General features: G+C 42.5%; 1 protein-coding gene across 1 annotated transcript in view; it reads right to left on the bottom strand.

The window, feature by feature from the left end:
* Nucleotides 1-21,515, bottom strand: part of LOC115475155 (unconventional myosin-X-like) — a 290,858-nt gene that overhangs the window by 174,689 nt on the left and 94,654 nt on the right. The window contains exons 22-24 of the mRNA XM_030210896.1: nucleotides 16,605-16,636; nucleotides 15,264-16,081; nucleotides 4,763-4,883 (exon numbers count right to left, since the gene is read on the bottom strand). Of these exons, the coding sequence (XP_030066756.1) occupies nucleotides 4,763-4,883; nucleotides 15,264-16,081; nucleotides 16,605-16,636 (971 nt within the window). The remainder of the gene's footprint in view (nucleotides 1-4,762; nucleotides 4,884-15,263; nucleotides 16,082-16,604; nucleotides 16,637-21,515) is intronic.

Here is a 21,515-nt window from a genome sequence, read left to right as displayed (position 1 = left end):
CAGGTTGCGCGGAAGTGTGTTCCAGTACTGCGTGCTCATGTAGGAAAAGGTTGACACGTGTAGCGTCTTGTATTTCAGGCCCTTGCAGTTAGGGAAGTGTAGGTTGAGGAAGGTTCGTGATGATCTTTTGGCGTTTCTGGGTGGTAAGTCAATTAACTCAGTCATGTATGCTGGGGCTACGCCGTGGATAATTTTGTGGACTAATGTGCATACTTTAAAAGTAATGCGTTCCTTAAGTGGGAGCCAGTGTAACTTCTCTCGTAAGGGTTTTGCACTTTCATATTTTGGTTTTCCAAAGATGAGTCTGGCTGCTGTATTCTGGGCTGTCTGAAGTTTCCTCAGGATTTGCTCTTTGCAGCCTGCGTACAGCGAGTTGCAGTAATCCAGATGACTGAGTACGAGGGATTGCACTAGGCTGCGAAAAACGGATCTTGGGAAGAATGATCTTAATCTTTTCAGTTTCCACATGCAGTAGAACATCTTTTTGGTTGTGTTGTTTGCGTGGGTTTCGAGCGTTAGGTGGCGATCGATGGTAACTCCAAGGATTTTTAATGTTTCTGAGATTGGGAGGTTTAGTTTTGGTGTATTTATAGGCGTAAATTCCTTCGTGTTGTATTGGGAAGTGAGTATCAGGCATTGAGTCTTTTCTGCATTCAGTTTCAGACGAAATGCGTCTGCCCAGGTGTTCATGATGTATAGGCTTTGGTTAATTTCGTTGAAGATTTCCTTGATGTCTTGTTTGAAAGGGATGTATATTGTTACATCATCGGCGTATATATGTGGGTTGAGGTTATGGTTTGATAGGATTTTTGCCAAGGGGATCATCATTAGGTTGAAGATGGTTGGTGAGAGAGGTGATCCTTGCGGTACTCCACATTCAGGTGTCCATGCGGCCGACGTGGTTGAATTTGATGTGACTTGGTATGAACGCTTGGTTAGGAACCCTTTAAACCAGTTTAGGACATTTCCTCTAATGCCAAAGTATTCAAGTATGTGTAATAGGACTCCGTGGTCAACCATGTCGAAGGCACTCGACATGTCAAATTGTAGGAGGAGTATATTGTTACCGGTTGCAATCAGTTGTTTAAATTTAGTCATGAGGGTAATTAATACTGTTTCTGTGCTGTGGTTTGATCGGAATCCTGATTGGGCATCGTGCAATATTGAGTGTTTGTTTAGATAGTTGGTAAGTTGTTTAGTTACCATTCCTTCCGTTATTTTGGTTGTTAGTGGTATGGATGCTACTGGTCTGTAGTTGGTTATTTCTCTTGCGCTTTTCTTTGTGTCTTTGGGTATAGGCGTGAGTAAAATTTTTCCTTTTTCTTTTGGGAACAGTCCGTTTTGTAGCATGAAGTTTGTGTGGTTCGTTAGGTCTGTTATGAATTGTTGAGGAGCTGATTTCATGAGGTTGTTTGGGCATACGTCTAATTTGCAGTGGGATTTGGCAAATCTTTTAAGTGTTTCAGAGATGAGGTCTTCAGATAGTGGTACAAATTCAGTCCAGGTTCTGTCTGCTGGGTATATTCCGTCTTTGGGGTCTAGGTATTCTAGGAGTGTGGCGTATTCGCTATGGCTGGCAGGTATTCTGTGTCGTAATTGTATAATTTTCTCCTTGAAATATTTCGCAATGTTGTCTACGTCTGGCATATCTTTGCTATTGTTAGTTACTGGTGTAGTGTCTAGCAGTTTGTGCACAAGGTGGAAGAGTTTATGTGTGTCTTTGTAGTTTGGTCCTATTATTGTTTTGTAGTGTAGTCTTTTAGTCTGTTTAATGATGTATTTGTATTTCCTCCGTAGTAGTTTCCAGGCATTTAGTGTATGTTCATCTCTTTTTTTTTTATCCATGCACGCTCTAGTTTCCTGACTTGTGTTTTAGCTTTTTCAGCTCTTCGGTGAACCATGGGTTTGATTTTTTTCTGTGTGATGTTCTGGTTTGGATTGGGGCGATTTTGTCTAATGTTGTTGTGCATAGATCGTCCCATTCTTGGAGGAATTGGATGATATCAGCATTGGTTGACCATTCTTTCTGGTAGATCTGTTGCCAAAATGTTGTGGGGTTGATTTTTCCTCTCGCGGTGTATGTTATTCGCTCATGTTTATTTATTGTGTGCATGTGTGTTTTTTGCCAGTAGAGAGAGACATTTGCTTTATGGTGGTCCGACCATAATGTAGGTGTCCATCTTGTTTCAGTGAGTGTGATAGTTGAATCCTGGTCAAATTTGTATGTTATGTTGTCCAGTGTGTGTCCTTTTCCGTCTTCCACAACCTAGTGCAATCCCTCGTCCTCAGCCATCTGGATTACTGCAATTCACTATACGCAGGTTGTAAAGAGCAAATGCTAAGAAGACTTCAAACAGCCCAGAACACTGCAGCCAGACTCATCTTCGGAAAACCAAAATACGAAAGTGCTAAACCCTTACGAGAGAAGCTGCACTGGCTCCCACTCAAGGAACGCATTACCTTTAAGATATGCACATTAGTCCACAAAATTATCCACGGTGAAGCTCCAGCCTAAATGTCCGACTTAATAGACCTACCACCCAGGAACGCTAAAAGATCATCTCGAACGTTTCTTAACCTCCACTTCTCTAACTGCAAAGGCATAAAATACAAGACGCTGCACGCATCAACCTTTTCTTATTTAAGCACGCAATTCTGGAATATACTACCACTCAACTTGAAAACAATCCACGAACTTACCAACTTCCGCAAACTACTGAAGACTCATCTCTTCGATAAAATTTACTGCAAGGAGCAATACACATGAAGTCCACACTCACTATTCCAGAAATACACCAATACTTTCTTTTCTGAACTCTAATCCCCCGTAATCTCATCACACTTAAACCTTCACTCACAGAAAATGTTATACCGAATGTTCTTTTGCTAAGGTTTTATCACCCTACCGATTTCCAGTTGTCTCTTTCCATTGTTCTTTTCCTTGACCTATTCCCTAACGACACCTTGACTTTGTCTCGCTTAACTTCTCACAATGGAATCCATAACTGATTGTAACAAACTGCATTTCCATTATTTACAATGTATTGTAAGCCACACTGAGCCCGCAAATAGGTGGGAAAATGTGGGATACAAATGCAATAAAATAAATAAATAAATTCCTAATGAAAACATAGAAATTCACTAACAGGCTGAGATTCAGCATGAGATCCAGTAGATTACAGGGCTAAATTTGAAACTCTGATTTTCAAGGCCCTCAGACAAAATGGGCCAGAGTAGTTAAAGAATAAGTTAACTCTTTACACACCTTCAAGACCTCTAAGGTCCTGTCAAGAATCATTACTATCTGTCCCCTCATCAAAGGAAATTGAACAATGTGATATCTGCCAGCGAGCCTTCTCAGCAGGGGCGGCCCAACCATTAGGCCACCTGAGGCGGGGGCCTCAGGTAGTACTCTTCAGGGAGCGGCATCTCCCCTTTCCTTCCTCCACCCATTTGCGGCATTTACCTGTTTTGTCATGTTCCAAACCCAGCAGCAGCACCTGCCTCTTCCCTTTACTGTGGCTGCCTCTGATGTAACTTTGTGTTTCATCAGAGGCTCAGGTAGCCACAATAAAGGGAAGAGGCAGATGCCAGTGGCAGGGTAGTGTATGGGAATCACTGCCGCTGCCGGGTCTGGAACATGATGAAACAGGTAAACACTGCGAATGGGCTGGAGGTAGGAAGGGGGGCAGCATCTCGGCCCGGGAGGGGGAGGCATCTCGGCATGGGGTGGGGAGAGGCATCTTAGCTCCGCCTCAAGGGAAATCTTGCCTTGGGCCGGCACTGCTTCTCAGGAGTAGCCCCTACACTCTGGAATTTACTCCCAGAGGGGCTACGTATAACTGGAGACTACCTCTACTTCAGGAAGCTGGTGAAAGCCTGGCTCTTCTGCCAAGTCTTTAATACGTAGGGTGACTGACTATACAACCATTCTGGACCTGGACTAGCATCCTTCACACACTGTAACTTAGATCAGTTCCTTATCTCTTGTTTAACTATACAAAGAACATGCCTTGATTTTAGCTAAACATCAAATTATCCCAACTGACTCTGTACCACGCATCTTGTTCCCATCATCTGCTCTTGGTCCCTCAGCCATATGGTAAGCCGTATTGTAGAAAATCTTTAGCATTATATATCTATGTTAGTTGAATGTTCTAATGATGCTTATTACATATAATCATTAGTATTATGCTAATATTGTATTATATCTCTGGTATTTGAATTCTAGTGCTGTTAAATGTGTATATTTTTGATACTGTTTCACAGTAGTTTCAATTTGCTGTTTTCAGGTTTACCTCTTTTATTGTATTTATGTTTATTCTTGGTTATTTTACTATTATGCTGTTAACAAAATTGTAAGTTTTATGTTAAACTATAACTGCTTGGGTGAACCTTTTCATAAAGGCAGTGGTGTAGGAGGGGGGGGGGAGTGGTGGGGCAGTCCGCCCCGGGTGCACGCCACTGGGGGGGTGTCAGCTCCGCTGTTCTGGGGCAGAGAGAGCAGGGAACCAGCGGAGCCAGCGCAGCTCCCAGCAACGTGCAGTCGGGGCGGATCGGCCCTCCCGCCCGTCCCTCGCCGCTTTCCAATAAGATAAGTACGCGCTCTGGGGGGTGAGCTCTGCTGCACCCGGGGGATGGTGCGCCACAGCGACCCACCCCGGGTGTCAGCTGCCCTCGCTACAGCACTGCATAAAGGTTGTTAATAAATCCCGATAAATAAACGTGCTGCTATTCCCATGCTCTAGTTACAGCTTCTTACCCTTCATGTAAAGATAGCTGTGGAAATAGCGGGGTCCAGAGCTACTGAACACAGTAAATCTGTTAGAGAACTCTTCATCCGTGTCAAGGTCTAAGTCAACTTCTTCATTACTCTCCATGAACTGTAAAGAGAAGAAAAAAGGAATCCATTAGCAAAAACCTGACAATATCTTCTCGATAGGAAACCACAGCTTCACCTACAAGACCATCCGTGAGAGGAGCATAACTACCCGGACATGAAAGAGCTTCAATGGAGATCTGAGTATACAGCAACTGCAGTGAAAACACATCTCCCTCACATATACAACCCGTACCTGAAGGATTTCCACAATGACATGTGTCTCCATAGCAATCTCTTTTTTTTCTGCAACGTTATTTTATTATCTGAAAGATCATCTCTATCAGAACTCTGCATTTGATCATGAAATCTCCATGGGAAAGACTTCTAGTTCCATCCTCACTCCGCAGCCCAGAAAGGTTGCTAAGAATATACTGACTTCTTGTGCAAAACGTATTTGAGCCTACAACTTCCAGAAGGCTTGGTTTCGAGCCAGCCTGCCTAACCCTCCTTCTAGGTCTTGCTCTTATTTGTCCTGCCCTCAAGGTTCCTGCCAATGCTGGGAACAGCTTCCTCTGGAAAATGACAGTGACTTTTCTGAATAAGGACAAGGACTCTGTTTTTTGCCTTAGCTGAGATTCTGGGCATGTCCATATTGGACTTTTGAAGTTACATGACCCCTAACACAGGCGTTGTATGCTGAAACACAGCCTGTATTGGGTCATTGATGTTCGAGATTGTGTCATTGATGTACATGATCGATCTACAAGGCTCTTGGTAGTCTTTGAGCTTTGGGTTGTGTTTTGTGCTTTGAACCCTTCCTGTGCTGTGTTATGATTTTGGTAAGCCACTTGGTTGTAAGCGGAGTAAACGTTTTAAAAATAAATAACATAAATAAATAAATAAAATGTGTAGCTAAAGGTGAGTCAGTTGATGTAGTATATCTAGATTTTCAGAAAGCTTTTGACAAAGTCCCTCATGAGAGACTCCTGAGAAAATTAAAAGCCATAGGACAAGTGCCAATATTCTGTTATGGATTAGGAACTGGTTAATAGACAGAAAACAGAGGGTAGGATTAAATGGTCATTTCTGTCAATGGAAGAGAATGAATAGTGGAGTGCCCCAAGGATCTGTACTGGGATCGGTGCTATTTAACTTATTTATAAATTATCTGGAATTGGGAAGGATGAGTGCAGTAATGAAATTTGCAGATAACACAAAACTATTCAAAGTTATTAAAACACATGTGGACTGTGAAAAATTGCAGGAAGACCTTAGGAACCTTAATTATAGCTACGTATTGCAAGGTTCCACGTTAAGAGTCACCGACCAGGAAAGGAATCTAGGCATCGTCGTTGATGATATGTTGAAACCCTCTGCTCAGAGTGCAGCAGAAGTTAAGAAAGCAAATAGAATCTTAGGTAGTATTAGGAAAGGAATGGAAAACAGAAATGAGGACATTATAATGCCTTTTTATCTATCCATGGTGTGACCGCACCTCAAATATTGTGTTCAATTCTGGTCTCCGCATCTCAAAAAGTCATAGTGGAATTAAAAAGGTACAAAGAGCTACGAAAATGATAAAGGGGACGGGACAACTTTCCTATGAAGAAAGGCTGAAGTGGCTAGGACTCTTCATCTTGGAGAAAAGACAGCTGAGGTGAGATATAATAGAGGTCTATCAAATAATGATTGGAGTGGAATGGGTAGACATGAATTGCTTGTTTACTCTTTCCAAAAATACTAGGACTAGGGGGCACGCAATGAAGCTACAAACTAGTAAATTTAAAATGAATCAGAGAGAAGCTTTCTTCACTCAATGTGTAATTAAACTCTGGAATTTGTTGCCAGAAAATGTAGTAAAAGCAGTTAGCTTAGTGGGGTTTAAAAAATGGACTTGGGGAAAATCCACTGCTTATTTCGAGGATAAGCAGCATAAAATGTATTGTACTTTATTGGGATCTTGCCAGGTATTTGTGACCTGGATTGGCCACTATTGGAAACAGGATGCTGGGCTTGATGGACTTTTGGTCTGTCCCAGTATTGCAATACTTATGTACTTATGTATAAAATTGGTGACTGAATTCAAAAAGATGTAGGATGAACACAGAGGATCCATAGTCAGAAAATGAGTGGAATAAAAAAACAAAATTTAAATGACTGCATGTGTGTTGTGATGAGGCAGGCTTAGTGATCCCCTCTAGGGGGAAAGTTCCTAAGAAATCCATCTCCAAGGAAAGGGCTCTGGGCTAGAGATACAAGGGAGGGAAGGAAGACCCAGGGATGCCCTCAGAGAGAAAGGGACAGGGTAACTCCTTGTGGAGTAGAGCTGAACTTACCCCTGGTGGTCATTAGGGGGGGGCCCTGGGGATGAAGCCCAGTTCCCTTGGGTAAAGAATCAATATGTGATGCCTCCTCTCCAGGAAAAGGAAGGGGAGGAGTTGCTTTCAGTACAGCTTAAGATAGATCAGCTTAAACCAGAAAAGGGTGGTGGCTCTCTCTCAAGTATGGAACTTATGGATTTCACAGAGGAGGGCACTCCTAACTCTACTGGGGGAGATGAAGGAGGTAAGATGGACTGGGAAGCCTCCTGAAGGACAATTCCTGATCCTGGAAGGGCAACTGTGGGAAGTTGTCTAAAGTGGAAGGGCAGATGGCTGACAGCAGAGTGTTTGAAACTTGGAACTTTTGAACTGGATACCCCTGGAAGGAGGGGTGGGGCAGATTGATATTGGATTATTGGACTGTGCATTTTGCTTTCTTTTGCTTGCTGGAGTTATTGGAGCCTGACCTGGACTTGTGGAAAATACAGCCCGGAGGGCTAAAAGAGCCCAGGACCCAGGATTATAACAGTGTTGATGTGTCGAATGGAGGTTAAAATGGCTACTGTGGCTATGAAGAACTAAGGCCAGTGCCAGGCAGATTTCTACAGTCTGTGACAAGACGGTTTAGGAAGGGCTGGAGAGGGCTTCAAAAGTAACCTCTGGGGTCTGTGCCTCGTATATGACAAAGCTGCAGTGGGCTTCATTGGCAAGACAAGGAGTTGGAACTAGGTTGTGAAAACTTTAGGCTGTTTATAGCTACTCTGCAGGCTATTTTACATTCTTTAATTTGTATTTTGTTTTTCTTATCTTTACATTACTTTTTAGTCTTTAATTTTTTTACGGCTGCATTTCAATTCAAATTTGTAATTGTGATTAATCGCATGATTAGAGGTAATTCATTAATGGGCAACAGAGGGTTAAGTGACTTGCTCAGAGTCACAAGGAGCTGCAGTGGGGAAAATAAATAAATTACATTCCTTTAATCACACAATTAATCACAATTAAATTTTTTAATGGAAATGCAGCCATAGTTGGAACATAAGGACAGTGCCGAGATGACGTCTATGTCCCAGAAATGGCAAAAAAAGACCAGGATGAAGTAGCACCTTCATTGTTGGTTTAATCATGAATTGTTAATGAGTGTGACTGTTGGGCAGACTGGATGGACTGTAACGGTTCAGGTCTTTATCTGCCATCATCTATTATCTTATTATTTATTCATTTTCAGCACTTGATCTCTGAGGTGACCTATGTAGTTTACAAGTTCTATTTTCAAAGCATATGGACATCCTAAAATGCTGAAGTGAACGTCCATGTGCTTGAAATGTCCAAATCCTGATTTTGCAAAGGCAGAATTTGGACGTCTGACACTGCTGTATGTTCAAATAGCAAGGGGGAGTTTTGTGGGCAGGATTAGGCAGGGTCCAAATTCAGAACGTCCAACAGCGATAACTGAATGGGAAGAAACGTCCACGTCTAAAGTGAAGGCTGTCCTAAGTTAGACCTGTTTCAGCAACATCCAGGGTACAAAAAGGTTACATAAGAACATAAGTACATAAGTACATAAGTAGTGCCATACTGGGAAAGACCAAAGGTCCATCTAGCCCAGCATCCTGTCACCGACAGTGGCCAATCCAGGTCAAGGGCACCTGGCACGCTCCCCAAACGTAAAAACATTCCAGACAAGTTATACCTAAAAATGCGGAATTTTTCCAAGTCCATTTAATAGCGGTCTATGGACTTGTCCTTTAGGAATCTATCTAACCCCTTTTTAAACTCCGTCAAGCTAACCGCCCGTACCACGTTCTCCGGCAACGAATTCCAGAGTCTAATTACACGTTGGGTGAAGAAAAATTTTCTCCGATTCGTTTTAAATTTACCACACTGTAGCTTCAACTCATGCCCTCTAGTCCTAGTATTTTTGGATAGCGTGAACAGTCGCTTCACATCCACCCGATCCATTCCACTCATTATTTTATACACTTCTATCATATCTCCCCTCAGCCGTCTCTTCTCCAAGCTGAAAAGCCTTCTCAGCCTCTCTTCATAGGAAAGTCGTCCCATCCCCACTATCATTTTCGTCGCCCTTCGCTGTACCTTTTCCAATTCTACTATATCTTTTTTGAGATACGGAGACCAGTACTGAACACAATACTCCAGGTGCGGTCGCACCATGGAGCGATACAACGGCATTATAACATCCGCACACCTGGACTCCATACCCTTCTTAATAACACCCAACATTCTATTCGCTTTCCTAGCCGCAGCAGCACACTGAGCAGAAGGTTTCAGCGTATCATCGACGACGACACCCAGATCCCTTTCTTGATCCGTAACTCCTAACGCGGAACCTTGCAAGACGTAGCTATAATTCGGGTTCCTCTTACCCACATGCATCACTTTGCACTTGTCAACATTGAACTTCATCTGCCACTTGCACGCCCATTCTCCCAGTCTCGCAAGGTCCTCCTGTAATCGTTCACATTCCTCCTGCGACTTGACGACCCTGAATAATTTTGTGTCATCGGCGAATTTAATTACCTCACTAGTTATTCCCATCTCTAGGTCATTTATAAATACATTAAAAAGCAACGGACCCAGCACAGACCCCTGCGGGACCCCACTAACTACCCTCCTCCACTGAGAATACTGGCCACGCAATCCTACTCTCTGCTTCCTATCTTTCAACCAGTTCTTAATCCATAATAATACCCTACCTCCGATTCCATGACTCTGCAATTTCTTCAGGAGTCTTTCGTGCGGCACTTTGTCAAACGCCTTCTGAAAATCCAGATATACAATATCAACCGGCTCCCCATTGTCCACATGTTTGCTTACCCCCTCAAAAAAATGCATTAGATTGGTGAGGCAAGACTTCCCTTCACTAAATCCGTGCTGACTTTGTCTCATCAGTCCATGTTTTTGTATATGCTCTGCAATTTTATTCTTAATAATAGCCTCCACCATCTTGCCCGGCACCGACGTCAGACTCACCGGTCTATAATTTCCCGGATCTCCTCTGGAACCCTTCTTAAAAATCGGAGTAACATTGGCTACCCTCCAGTCTTCCGGTACTACACTCGATTTTAGGGACAGATTGCATATTTCTAACAGTAGCTCCGCAAGTTCATTTTTTAGTTCTATTAATACTCTGGGATGAATACCATCAGGTCCCGGTGATTTACTACTCTTCAGCTTGCTGAACTGACCCATTACATCCTCCAAGGTTACAGAGAATTTGTTTAGTTTCTCCGACTCCCCCGCTTCAAATATTCTTTCCGGCACCGGTGTCCCCCCCAAATCCTCCTCGGTGAAGACCGAAGCAAAGAATTCATTTAATTTCTCCGCTACGGCTTTGTCCTCCTTGATCGCCCCTTTAACACCATTTTCGTCCAGCGGCCCAACCGACTCTTTGGCCGGTTTCCTGCTTTTAATGTATCTAAAAAAATTTTTACTATGTATTTTTGCTTCCAACGCTAATTTCTTCTCAAAGTCCTTTTTTGCCCTCCTTATCTCCGCTTTGCATTTGGCTTGGCATTCCTTATGATCTATCCTGTTACTTTCAGTTGGTTCTCTTCTCCACTTTCTGAAGGATTGTTTTTTGGCTCTAATGATTTCCTTTATCTTACTGTTTAGCCACGCCGGCTGACGTTTAGTCTTTTTTCCCTTTTTTCTAATACGTGGAATATATTTGTCCTGAACCTCCAGGATGGTGTTTTTAAACAGCATCCACGCCTGATGCAAGTTTTTTACATTGCGAGCTGCTCCTTTCAGTCTTTTTTTCACCATTTTTCTCATTTTGTCGTAATCACCTTTTCTATAGTTAAACGCTAGCGTACTTGATTTCCTAGTTTCACTTCCTTCAATGCCAATATCAAAACCGATCATATTATGATCACTGTTATCAAGCGGCCCTCGTATCGTTACCCCCTGCACTAGATCATGAGCACCACTAAGGACTAAGTCTAGTATTTTTCCTTCTCTTGTCGGCTCCTGAACTAGCTGTTCCATGAAGCTGTCCTTGATTTCATCAAGAAATCTTATGTCCCTTGTGTGTACAGATGTTACATTAACCCAGTCTATATGCGGGTAATTGAAATCCCCCATTATTATTGTGTTGCCCAGTTTGTTTGCGTCCCTGATTTCCTTTAACATTTCCGCATCCGTCTGTTCGTCCTGGCCAGGCGGACGGTAGTACATTCCTATCACTATCCTTTTCCCCTTTGCACATGGAATTTCAATCCACAGTGATTCCAAGGAGTGTTTTGTTTCCTGCAGAATTTTCAATCTATTTGATTCAAGGCTCTCGTTAATATACAATGCTACCCCTCCACCAATCCGATTCACCCTATCACTACGATATAATTTGTACCCCGGTATGACAGTGTCCCACTGGTTATCCTCCTTCCACCAGGTCTCAGAGATGCCTATTATATCTAATTTTTCATTTAGTGCAATATATTCCAACTCCCCCATCTTATTTCTTAGGCTCCTGGCATTCGCATATAGACATTTCAAACTATGTTTGTTGTTCCTAAGTACATCATGCTTAGTACTTGACAGTATTAATTGGCAATCTTTTGTCTGATTTTTATTGTTATTTAAAGATACCCGATCTACTACAATCTCTTTTGCAACCTCACTATCAGGATACTCTATCTTCCCTGTTATGGTGATATCTTTGAAAGATACCTTATCCCGAACCATGCTCTTTTGAGCGACTGTCGGCCTTCCCCCCATTTCTAGTTTAAAAGCTGCTCTATCTCCTTCTTAAACGCCGATGCCAGCAGCCTGGTCCCACTCTGGTTAAGATGGAGCCCATCCTTTCGGAATAGGCTCCCCCTTCCCCAGAATGTTGCCCAGTTCCTAACAAATCTAAAGCCCTCCTCCCTGCACCATCGTCTCATCCACGCATTGAGACTCTGGAGCTCTGCCTGTCTCTTGGGCCCTGCGCGTGGCACAGGTAGCATTTCAGAAAATGCTACCCTGGAGGATCTGGATTTCAGCTTTCTACCTAAGAGCCTAAATTTTGCTTCCAGAACCTCTCTCCCACATTTTCCTATGTCATTAGTACCCACATGTACCAAGACAGCCGTCTCCTCCCCAGCACTATATAAAATCCTATCTAGGTGACGCGTGAGGTCCGCCACCTTCGCACCAGGCAGGCAAGTCACCAGGCGATCCTCACGTCCACCAGCCACCCAGCTATCTATATGCCTAATGATCGAATCACCAAGTACAACAGCTGTCCTAACCTTTCCCTCCCGGGCAACATTTGGAGATATATCCTCGGTGCGAAAGCATAATACATCCCCTGGTGGGCAGGTCCTGGCTACAGGAGTACTTCCTACTTCACCAGGGTGATGCTCTCCTTCTAGGAGACCTCCCTCCTCCAAGGTAGCACAGGGGCTACCTGACTGGAGGTGGGACTTCTCTACAACATCCCTGTAGGTCTCCTCTATGTACCTCTCTGTCTCCCTCAGCTCCATCAAGTCTGCTACTCTAGCCTCAAGAGAACGGACACGTTCTCTGAGAGCTAGGAGCTCTTTGCATCGGGCACACACATATGACACCTCACCAATTGGGAGATAATCATACATGTGACACTCAATGCAAAAGACTGGATAGCACCCCTCTCGCTGCTGGACTGCTGACTCCATCTTAGTGTTTTTTGAGTTTTTCCGTAATTTAAAACTTGCTAAAGTATTAAGGATATCAGCCTATCACTAACTTACAGTTCCTCCTTTAAACCCCAATCTTCAAGTTCCGAAAGCACAAGCAAAATTTGTTCACTTACCAGAGAAATATCCTCTTCTCCCAGAACTTATTAGAAGGAAAGCTGCAAGTCCTCCACGGCACCTGAGAAGGCAACCGGTGGGAGAGCTGGGCACCTCTCAACCAAGAAAAGGCTTACCAGGGGTTAGGCCGAAGCCAGCATTCCTCCCCCTGAGGGTCACCTGATCCTGCCATACTGGGACAGACCAAAGGTCCATCAAGCCCAGCATCCTGTTTCCAACAGTGACCAATCCAGGTCACAAATACCTGGCAAGATCCCAAAAAGATACAAAACATTTTATGCTGCTTATCCCAGAAATAGTGGATTTTCCCCAAGTCCATTTAATAATGGTCTATGGACATTTCCTTTAGGAAGCCGTCCAAACCTTTTTTAAACTCCGCTAAGCTAACCGCCTTTACCACATTCCAGAGTTTAATTACACGTTGAGTGAAGAAACATTTTCTCCAATTTGTTTTAAATTTACTACATTGTAGCTTCATCGCATGCCCCCTAGTCCTAGTATTTTTGGAAAGCGTGACCAGACGCTTCACATCTACCTGTTCAACTCCACTCATTATTTTATAGACCTCTATCATATCTCCCCTCAGCTGCCTTTTCTTCAAGCTGAAGAGCCCTAACCGCTTTAGTCTTTCCTCATAGGGAAGTCATCCCACCCCCTTCATCATTTTCGTTGCCCTTTTCTGTGCCTTTTCTAATTCCACTATATCTTTTTTGAGATGCGGCGACCAGAATTGAACACAATATTTGAGGTGTGGTCGCACCATGGAGCGATACAAAGGCATTATAACATCCTCAGTTTTGTTTTCCATTCCTTTCCTAATAATACCTAACATTCTATTTGCTTTCTTAGCAGCATTAGCACACTGAGCAGAAGGTTTCAACGTATCATCAACAACGACACTAGATCCCTTTTCTTGGTCTGTGACTCCTAACGTGGAACCTTGCATGGCGTAGGTTTTGTGATTGAGCTGCTGACCACTGGAGAGATTCAGGCATGACACCTCCTTAATCCCCCAGTGGTTGCTGCCCCCCCCCCCCCTCCCTCTCCCCTGAAAGTGAAACCAGAAATACCAGGCTCTGTGACTGCTTGGGCTATTATGACCACTTAACAGAGCAGGAAGCAGGTCTGAAGCCTAACCTGATGGTTAGAAAGCAGTGGACTGTAAACCAAGGACCCAGGTTCAAAGCCCACTTTAATTCTTTATTTCTTTAAATTGTGAGCCCTCTAGAAACAGAAATATTCAGAGTTTCCTGGGTATCATACGCACTGACAAGCTTTTCCCTTCCCATCCCCTCCTTCTTTATCCCATTTTCAGTGCGATTCTTCCCTCCCCCCTTTTCTATCCCCAACCCGTTTTAAGTTTTCTGAGTGCTTGTTACTGCTGAGTGATACTGCCTTTCCTGTCAATATATTGTAGTTCTTTTCTGAATTTTGACTGTTTTAGCTTTGTAAACCCCCCAGATCTGTAAGCGTTAATAAACTATAAAAACACCTACATATCTATATATATGAGCCGCCTGCAAGCCTGAAGGCTACTGAAGTGGTGTATATTCAGGTAGATTAGGTATTTTTCTGTTCCTAGAGGGCTCACAATTACAAACAAAAAAAAAAAAGACTTAAAGTGAGATTTGAACCTGGGTTCACTTCACTAACCACTAGGCTGCCCCTCTGCTTTGCATAGATGTTTGTGTGTCCATTTTCTAAGATGCTGCCATAAAGACGTTCAGGTCCCTTGTTTTCTATGTTCATAATTTGGATGTTCCAGTTTGTATAATGGCTGTTCACACTGGGCATCTCCAGCTCATGGACGTCCATCTTAAGTATTTTTGAATAGGAAATCATGACATATTTCCTGCTCAAAAATATATATATAAGATGGACGTCTATTTGGGATGTTCTGATACGGACGTCCTTTTGAAAATGCCCCTCCATGTTACTATATTAAAGCCCTCAAAGGAAAAGGCGACACACTCAAGCACAAACATATAAATTTCTTTTCTCAGGCCTCTGCCAGGTACTTGTGACCAGGACTGGCCACTGTTGGAAACAGGACACTGGGCTAGATGGACCATTGGTCTAACCCAGTAGGGCACATGAGTTGCTTTCCTGTTGCTAAGTTCTACCATGAAATCAATCCCCTCTCTCTCTCTTCTTTCTTCTGACTTACCCTCCTACGATAAATGAGAATTAACTTCCATTTGATTATGTAGTAAAGAAGATAATTATTTTAACAGAAGTCTTCATGAGAACCATATGTTGATGCAAAGCTAGAACATTTTTTGCGAAAGGTGAACTGATTTCTATTTATACATGAACACTCACCATGTCTTTGCTGTGGTGACTTGTGCCTACAGCAGTACATTTGGCTCTTTCATCAGTCTGGTGTCCACCAAAAGGGATGCCAACATCTCCATAGCTTGCAAAATTATCCTCAAACTCATCATGATCATAATCTGATTCTACGTCTGGAGGAAGGCTATATATAGGTTCTTCCACTTCCTCATTAGTACTTAGGGTTCCTGAAACATTATTGTAAAATGTCTCCAACACCATCAGTGGGTAGCTACAAACCTCCTGCTCATCCACAATTCCTTCCTGGTTAGACAGTTTTTCTTTGGACAACTCCTCTGGAATGTCAGCAGGATGGATCCCGCTGTACCTCATGTAGGTGTCTGCTTCAGAATACTTATCATTGGTCCTGGTGTTACACTGGTCCAACTCACCAAAATTAGAAGCTTGCAGTCCTTCATCCTCCTTCTGAAATTCTTCATCCACCTCTTCTTCAGCCAGTGGTGCCTGAACACCACAATCTAGGTTCAATACTTTTTCTCTTGACAGGGAATGCTCTAGGCTATGACCGCATTCGTCCAAGTTTCCAAAGTCAAGGAGCTCCAAAAACTCTTGTGCTACCTGGGCTGCCTCCTTCTCCAACCTCTGGATCTGCTCTTGACGCTGCTGAGCGAGTGCAGTCCTTACAGTTTCACTGGCGATGGTTAAACCATCCAGCTTTTGCTGTTGGTGCAGTTTCTCAATCTCATTTTCCAGTCTCAAGATCTCATCCATCTGTCGCTTCTCCTCTTCCTGGAAGGTAATATCCAACTCCCAATTCATTAACTTCTCCTTCTGAAATGAGATTGATATCTAGTAATAGAACCCAGCTATATTATAAAAGAAAGGGGCTTGGAAACACATATTAGGTCAGCGAAAGCGAACTACAAAGCAAATAACAAAACAAAAAATTATTACTTTATGTTAGACTATTTCTCACTACTGTTATAGCTATGAAACAATATCACACTGCAACGTGCGATACCTCTTAGTGTACCTCTATCAGAAGTAAATCCTCTATCAAATGACACCATCACAGACTTGCAAATTGATAGGGGATTGGTGTTATATGTTACGGATGGAATAAAAATCAAACACAATAAAAGTTTTGCATGAAACAAATAGCAGTTCCATGTGTGATAAGAGAGTTTAGCAGTGAAGATACACTGCCTTTGCCTTGAAATGCAAATACAATACTGAGAGTTTTCATTTCCCCAGGTAAATGTATCATCTAGACAATGAACTAGATACTATATATGACACCTAAAAAAAATCGGTGCCAAAATGAAATACGCCTCAATTTAGGCATACCTTACAGAATAAGCCTATATTTCAGCAGTTCAGTATCCAGTCTCTCTTGTTCTCTGCTAATAAAGAACACACTCAGACCTGCTTACAAAGTCTAAAACTGTTTTATTAAACAGTGTCAGCTAAAAAGAAACGTAAAGGTTACAGAATCAAACCTGTACCCAATACTTATAGATCCAAAAGAAACAGTCACTGAGGGCTGGAGATTGACCCCAGAGAGACATCCCCTGTGTGCTGGGGCATCTTGGAAGCAGGCAGTAGACAGACGGACCCTTAAGGGAGATTCTTAGTGCTGGGAACTCATAGATGCAGACAGCAGAGGGTCTGACCCCTGAGAGACAGTCAATGAGCTGTGTGGCCTCCTGAAGTCTGACAGGAAAGAGACTGTCACTGTCTGATGGTGCCTCCTATATGCAGACTGCAGATGGACCTATACTCAAAGAAAGTTATATGTTTACCTGCCGGTAAATGGATATTATCAGGCTGAAAATTCTCTAGCTGGTCTGATACGACCAATAAAGTCAATGGACAAAGGGAAGGTAAGCAAGAGTAGGCCACGAAAGTTATACAGATAGGGGGTGATATTCATCCCCTACTTGGCTATCTATGTAATTTATTTAGGTCTGCTGAATATCTGTGACAGTGGTGACCATACAATATGTATATTGAGTGCCACTGCTATACGTATAGCATACGTTTATATATGTTTATGGAAACTTAGTGACTAAGACCCTACTTCACTAAATCAGTCTTTTGTACCATAGTTCAATCCTTAGTCCTAACAAAATTTGATTACTGTAATTCCTTCTATGCAGGCATCAAATGTGGTCTTCTGAAAAAACTACAAACCACTCAAAACACTACAGCATGTAGATCTCCATGCTTCGCCAAAGCTTCTTCTCTTTTGTGGAACTTTCACTGGCTACCAACTAAAGATAGAATATCGTTCAAATTATGCATACTCATTCACCAAATCCTGCATGGTATGTCTTCATCCTATATGAATGACCTCATTGAATTATCACCACATAATGCGATAAAAATCCTCCAGAGAATATCTCACCTTACATTTCTCTAATTGTAAGAATGTAATCTACAAAACAATTCACAATGCCAACTTCCAATATCAAGGCACCAAAACTTGGAACTCCTTAACTAAATCAATTAAACGTACTAATGATTACATGTTATTTCGCAGCTTACTGAAAACTCACTTCTTTATTTCAGCCTTCAATAAACCAATTAACTCAATTTGAATTGTTCCAACACCTTTGAAGGAGTAAACAAACATGTGGACAAAGGGGAACCGGTTGATATTGTGTATCTGGATTTCCAAAAGGCGTTTGACAAGGTACCTCATGAAAGGCTACAGAGGAAATTGGAGGGTCATGGGATAGGAGGAAATGTCCTATTGTGGATTAAAAACTTGTTGAAGGATAGGAAACAGAGAGTGAGGTTAAATGGGCAATATTCCCAATGGAGAAGGGTAGTTAGTGGGGTTCCTCAGGGGTCTGTGCTAGGACCGCTGCTTTTTAATATATTTATAAATGATTTAGAGATGGGAGTAACTAGCGAGGTAATTAAATTTGCTGATGACACAAAGTTATTCAAAGTTGTTAACTCGCGACAGGATTGTGAAAAATTACAAGAGGACCTTACGAGACTGGGAGACTGGGCGTCTAAATGGCAGATGACGTTTAATGTGAGCAAGTGCAAGGTGATGCATGTGGGAAAAAAGAACCCGAATTATAGCTACGTCATGCAAGGTTCCACGTTAGGAGTTACGGACCAAGAAAGGGATCTTGGTGTCGTCGTCGATAATACACTGAAACCTTCTGCTCAGTGTGCTGCTGTGGCTAGGAAAGCGAATAGAATGTTGGGTATTATTAGGAAAGGTATGGAAAACAGGTGTGAGGATGTTATAATGCCATTGTATCGCTCCATGGTGCGACCGCACCTTGAGTATTGTGCTCAATTCTGGTCGCTGCATCTCAAGAAAGATATAGTAGAATTGGAAAAGGTGCAGAGAAGGGCGACTAAAATGATAGCGGGGATGGGACGACTTCCCTATGAAGAAAGATTAAGGAGGCTAGGGCTATTCAGCTTGGAGAAGAGACGGCTGGGGGAGACATGATAGAGGTATATAAAATAATGAGTGGAGTGGAACAGGTGGATGTGAAGCGTCTCTTCACGCTTTCCAAAAAATATTAGGACTAGGGGGCATGCGATGAAACTACAATGTAGTAAATTTAAAACAAATCGGAGAAAATTTTTCTTCACTCAACGTATAATTAAACTCTGGAATTCGTTGCCGGAGAAAGTGGTGAAGGCGGTTAGTGTAGCAGAGTTTAAAAAGGGGTTGGACGGTTTCCTAAAGGACAAGTCCATAAACCGCTACTAAATGGACTTGGGAAAAATCCACAATTCCAGGAATAACATGTATAGAATGTTTTTACGTTTGGGAAGCTTGCCAGGTGCCCTTGGCCTGGATTGGCCGCTGTTGTGGACAGGATGCTGGGCTCGATGGACCCTTGGTCTTTTCCCAGTATGGCATTACTTATGTACTTATGTACCTATCACTTTCCTATCAAACTTTATTCTAAGAACCCCTTGCCATGGAAATTGAATTCCATTCTACCCATCCCTTTATTACTGGCTACTGATATATCATCTAACAGCTATTTGTTTGTTCAATTCAAGCTCTTTCTTTTTCTTTCCTTCAATTACTTCCATAAAATTGTTGCATTTCTAATAAACCAATACCTACTATATCTGATTAATCCAAGAAGTTATAATTGCATAATGTTGCATTGTTTAACCCGTTACTATTTCATATTATATATTGTTCATCCACATTGAACCTGAGCTTCTCTCAGGATAATGTGGGATAGAAATGTGAAAAATAAAATACATAAAAATAAAATAGTGAATCTGAATATAAGTATTTACGAAAACAATTAATATTGTGACTGTTGCCACCAAATATCAAGTTCAGAGAGTCTGACCCTAGAGAGGTAGTCATTGTGTACTGGAATTTCCTAGATTCAGACCAAGCAGCAGAAGAGAGCGTCCAAAAGTACACAAGTCCAATAGGCAACACAGAAAAGCACAAAAGGACCTCCAAGGTTGGAACAATGCAAAACTTTAATGGAAGGAGACCCGACATGGGCCGTGTTGCGGTGCTCAAAGCGCCTGCCTCAGGGGTCAAGAGTGAAGTCTTGAGTACCAAAGAGCGTGCAAATTCACTCTGCAAGTAGCAGCAGATTCCATGAACCGCCAAAAAAGCGGTTCATGGAATCAGCTGCTACTTGCTAAAGTTTGTGCATCAAATTGCATAGTGAGTTTACCATAACGCGGTTTGCACGTTCTTCGGTACTCAAGACTTCACTCTTGACCCCTGAGGCAGGCACTTTGAGCGCCAAAACATGGCCCATGTCAGGTCTCCTTCCATTAAAGTTTTGCGTTGTTCCAACCTTGGCGGTCCTTTTGTGCTTTTCTGTGTTGCCTGAATTCAGACCATACAGCAGGAGAGGAACTGGTTCAGTGAAAATATTCCAAATAGTTCCGTGGTTTTAGGTTCAAGACAAATTCTGAGAATTGAAGGCTTCCCCAGAGTACTGAGAGTCATCTTGGATTCTACTCTCATATGAAAAGCATATAGAGATGCTGACGTCTGAGGCAAGGAACATCACTAAAGAGACTTCTTTTGCCACTCGCACAAGTATTTGAGCTGTTATAAGCGCTTGGAAATTGTGCTTTATTGACTTTTAATTTCCTGAGCTACTTGTGCACTAAGTGGGAGGAGCCAATGTTCAAATCCGGAGGACACCATCAGATGACATCACCCACCGACTCCTGAGGCATTGTGATGAGTCTTTCACATGCATTTTGTACGCTTTTTAAAATTATTTTTTAACTTTGCATTCGTAAATTTTTTTCATGTCCATCAGTTTCAGCTACTGGTTTAGGCTTTGTTGTTGAGCTCATTAGATTATTATAATCTTATTTACCTAGGCTGTTCTCAAGTCTTAATGTGTAACTTACAGACAATACAAAATACTGCACTAAGTTAGATATTTTCTTTAAAATGTTCTGATTTGTAAGAGTATTATTCTAAAGTTCACTGGTTGCCAGTAGCTGCAAGGGTCATGTTCAAATTATCTTGTTTGATGTATAAGGTTTTTTATGGTCTAGCTCCAGTTTATCTGATTTGATTTTTTGATTTGTCAAACCCTGTTCGTGCTTCCAGGTCTATAAATTTAATTTTCCTTTCCATCAATGAAGGGTAAACTTAAAAGAAATGTATAGATTCTCTGCTTTCTTATCAGACAGACAGAGACGTTTCCCCTTTGATAAATTCAGGAGTCGACTTATGTACATTTTCGACAATTGCTTAAGGCTTATTTATTTAGGAACTATGTGTCATGATCGTCGTCGCCAACGCCCGTGCCTTGCTCGTCTGTGCTGTGATCCTCCTTCTTACCTACTAAAATTACCTGTAGTTCCAGTCAGTGACCTGTGGGGTCACTGTAGGGTGGTGGAGGCCAAGCTGGTGATGTCATCAGCACTGATAATTTCTTAAGCTGGCTTCTTAGAGTGCTCAGGGTTCTGGCAATTACCTTTGATAGGGCTCAGGCCTGCTTGGGCTCTGCTAGTTCCAACTCTGTTTCTTTGTGAGGCCGTGGCCTGAAGCTTTGCCTACAGCTTTCTCCTTATGCTGTGTTCCAGTGGAAGTCCTGAGGAGTAAAGCATGGCCTACAGCTTTCACCTAATGCTGTGTTCCCGTGAAGCCTGCTTTCAAGCTTGATAGTTATGAGAAGTAATAGCTCTGCCTACAGCTTTCACCTTTGCTTGGGTCTAGTGAAGCCTGCTGCCAAGCCTGTGAGACCAGAGCCTCCCATGCCTCAGCTGAGTCTCCAGTCGCCCACTGAGAGTCCT

The sequence above is a fragment of the Microcaecilia unicolor genome, chromosome 7 (assembly GCF_901765095.1).
Source record: "Microcaecilia unicolor chromosome 7, aMicUni1.1, whole genome shotgun sequence".
NCBI lineage: Eukaryota > Metazoa > Chordata > Amphibia > Gymnophiona > Siphonopidae > Microcaecilia > Microcaecilia unicolor.
The sequence above is the reverse complement of the archived record's forward strand: the minus strand, read 5'-3'. Positions and strand labels throughout refer to the sequence as shown.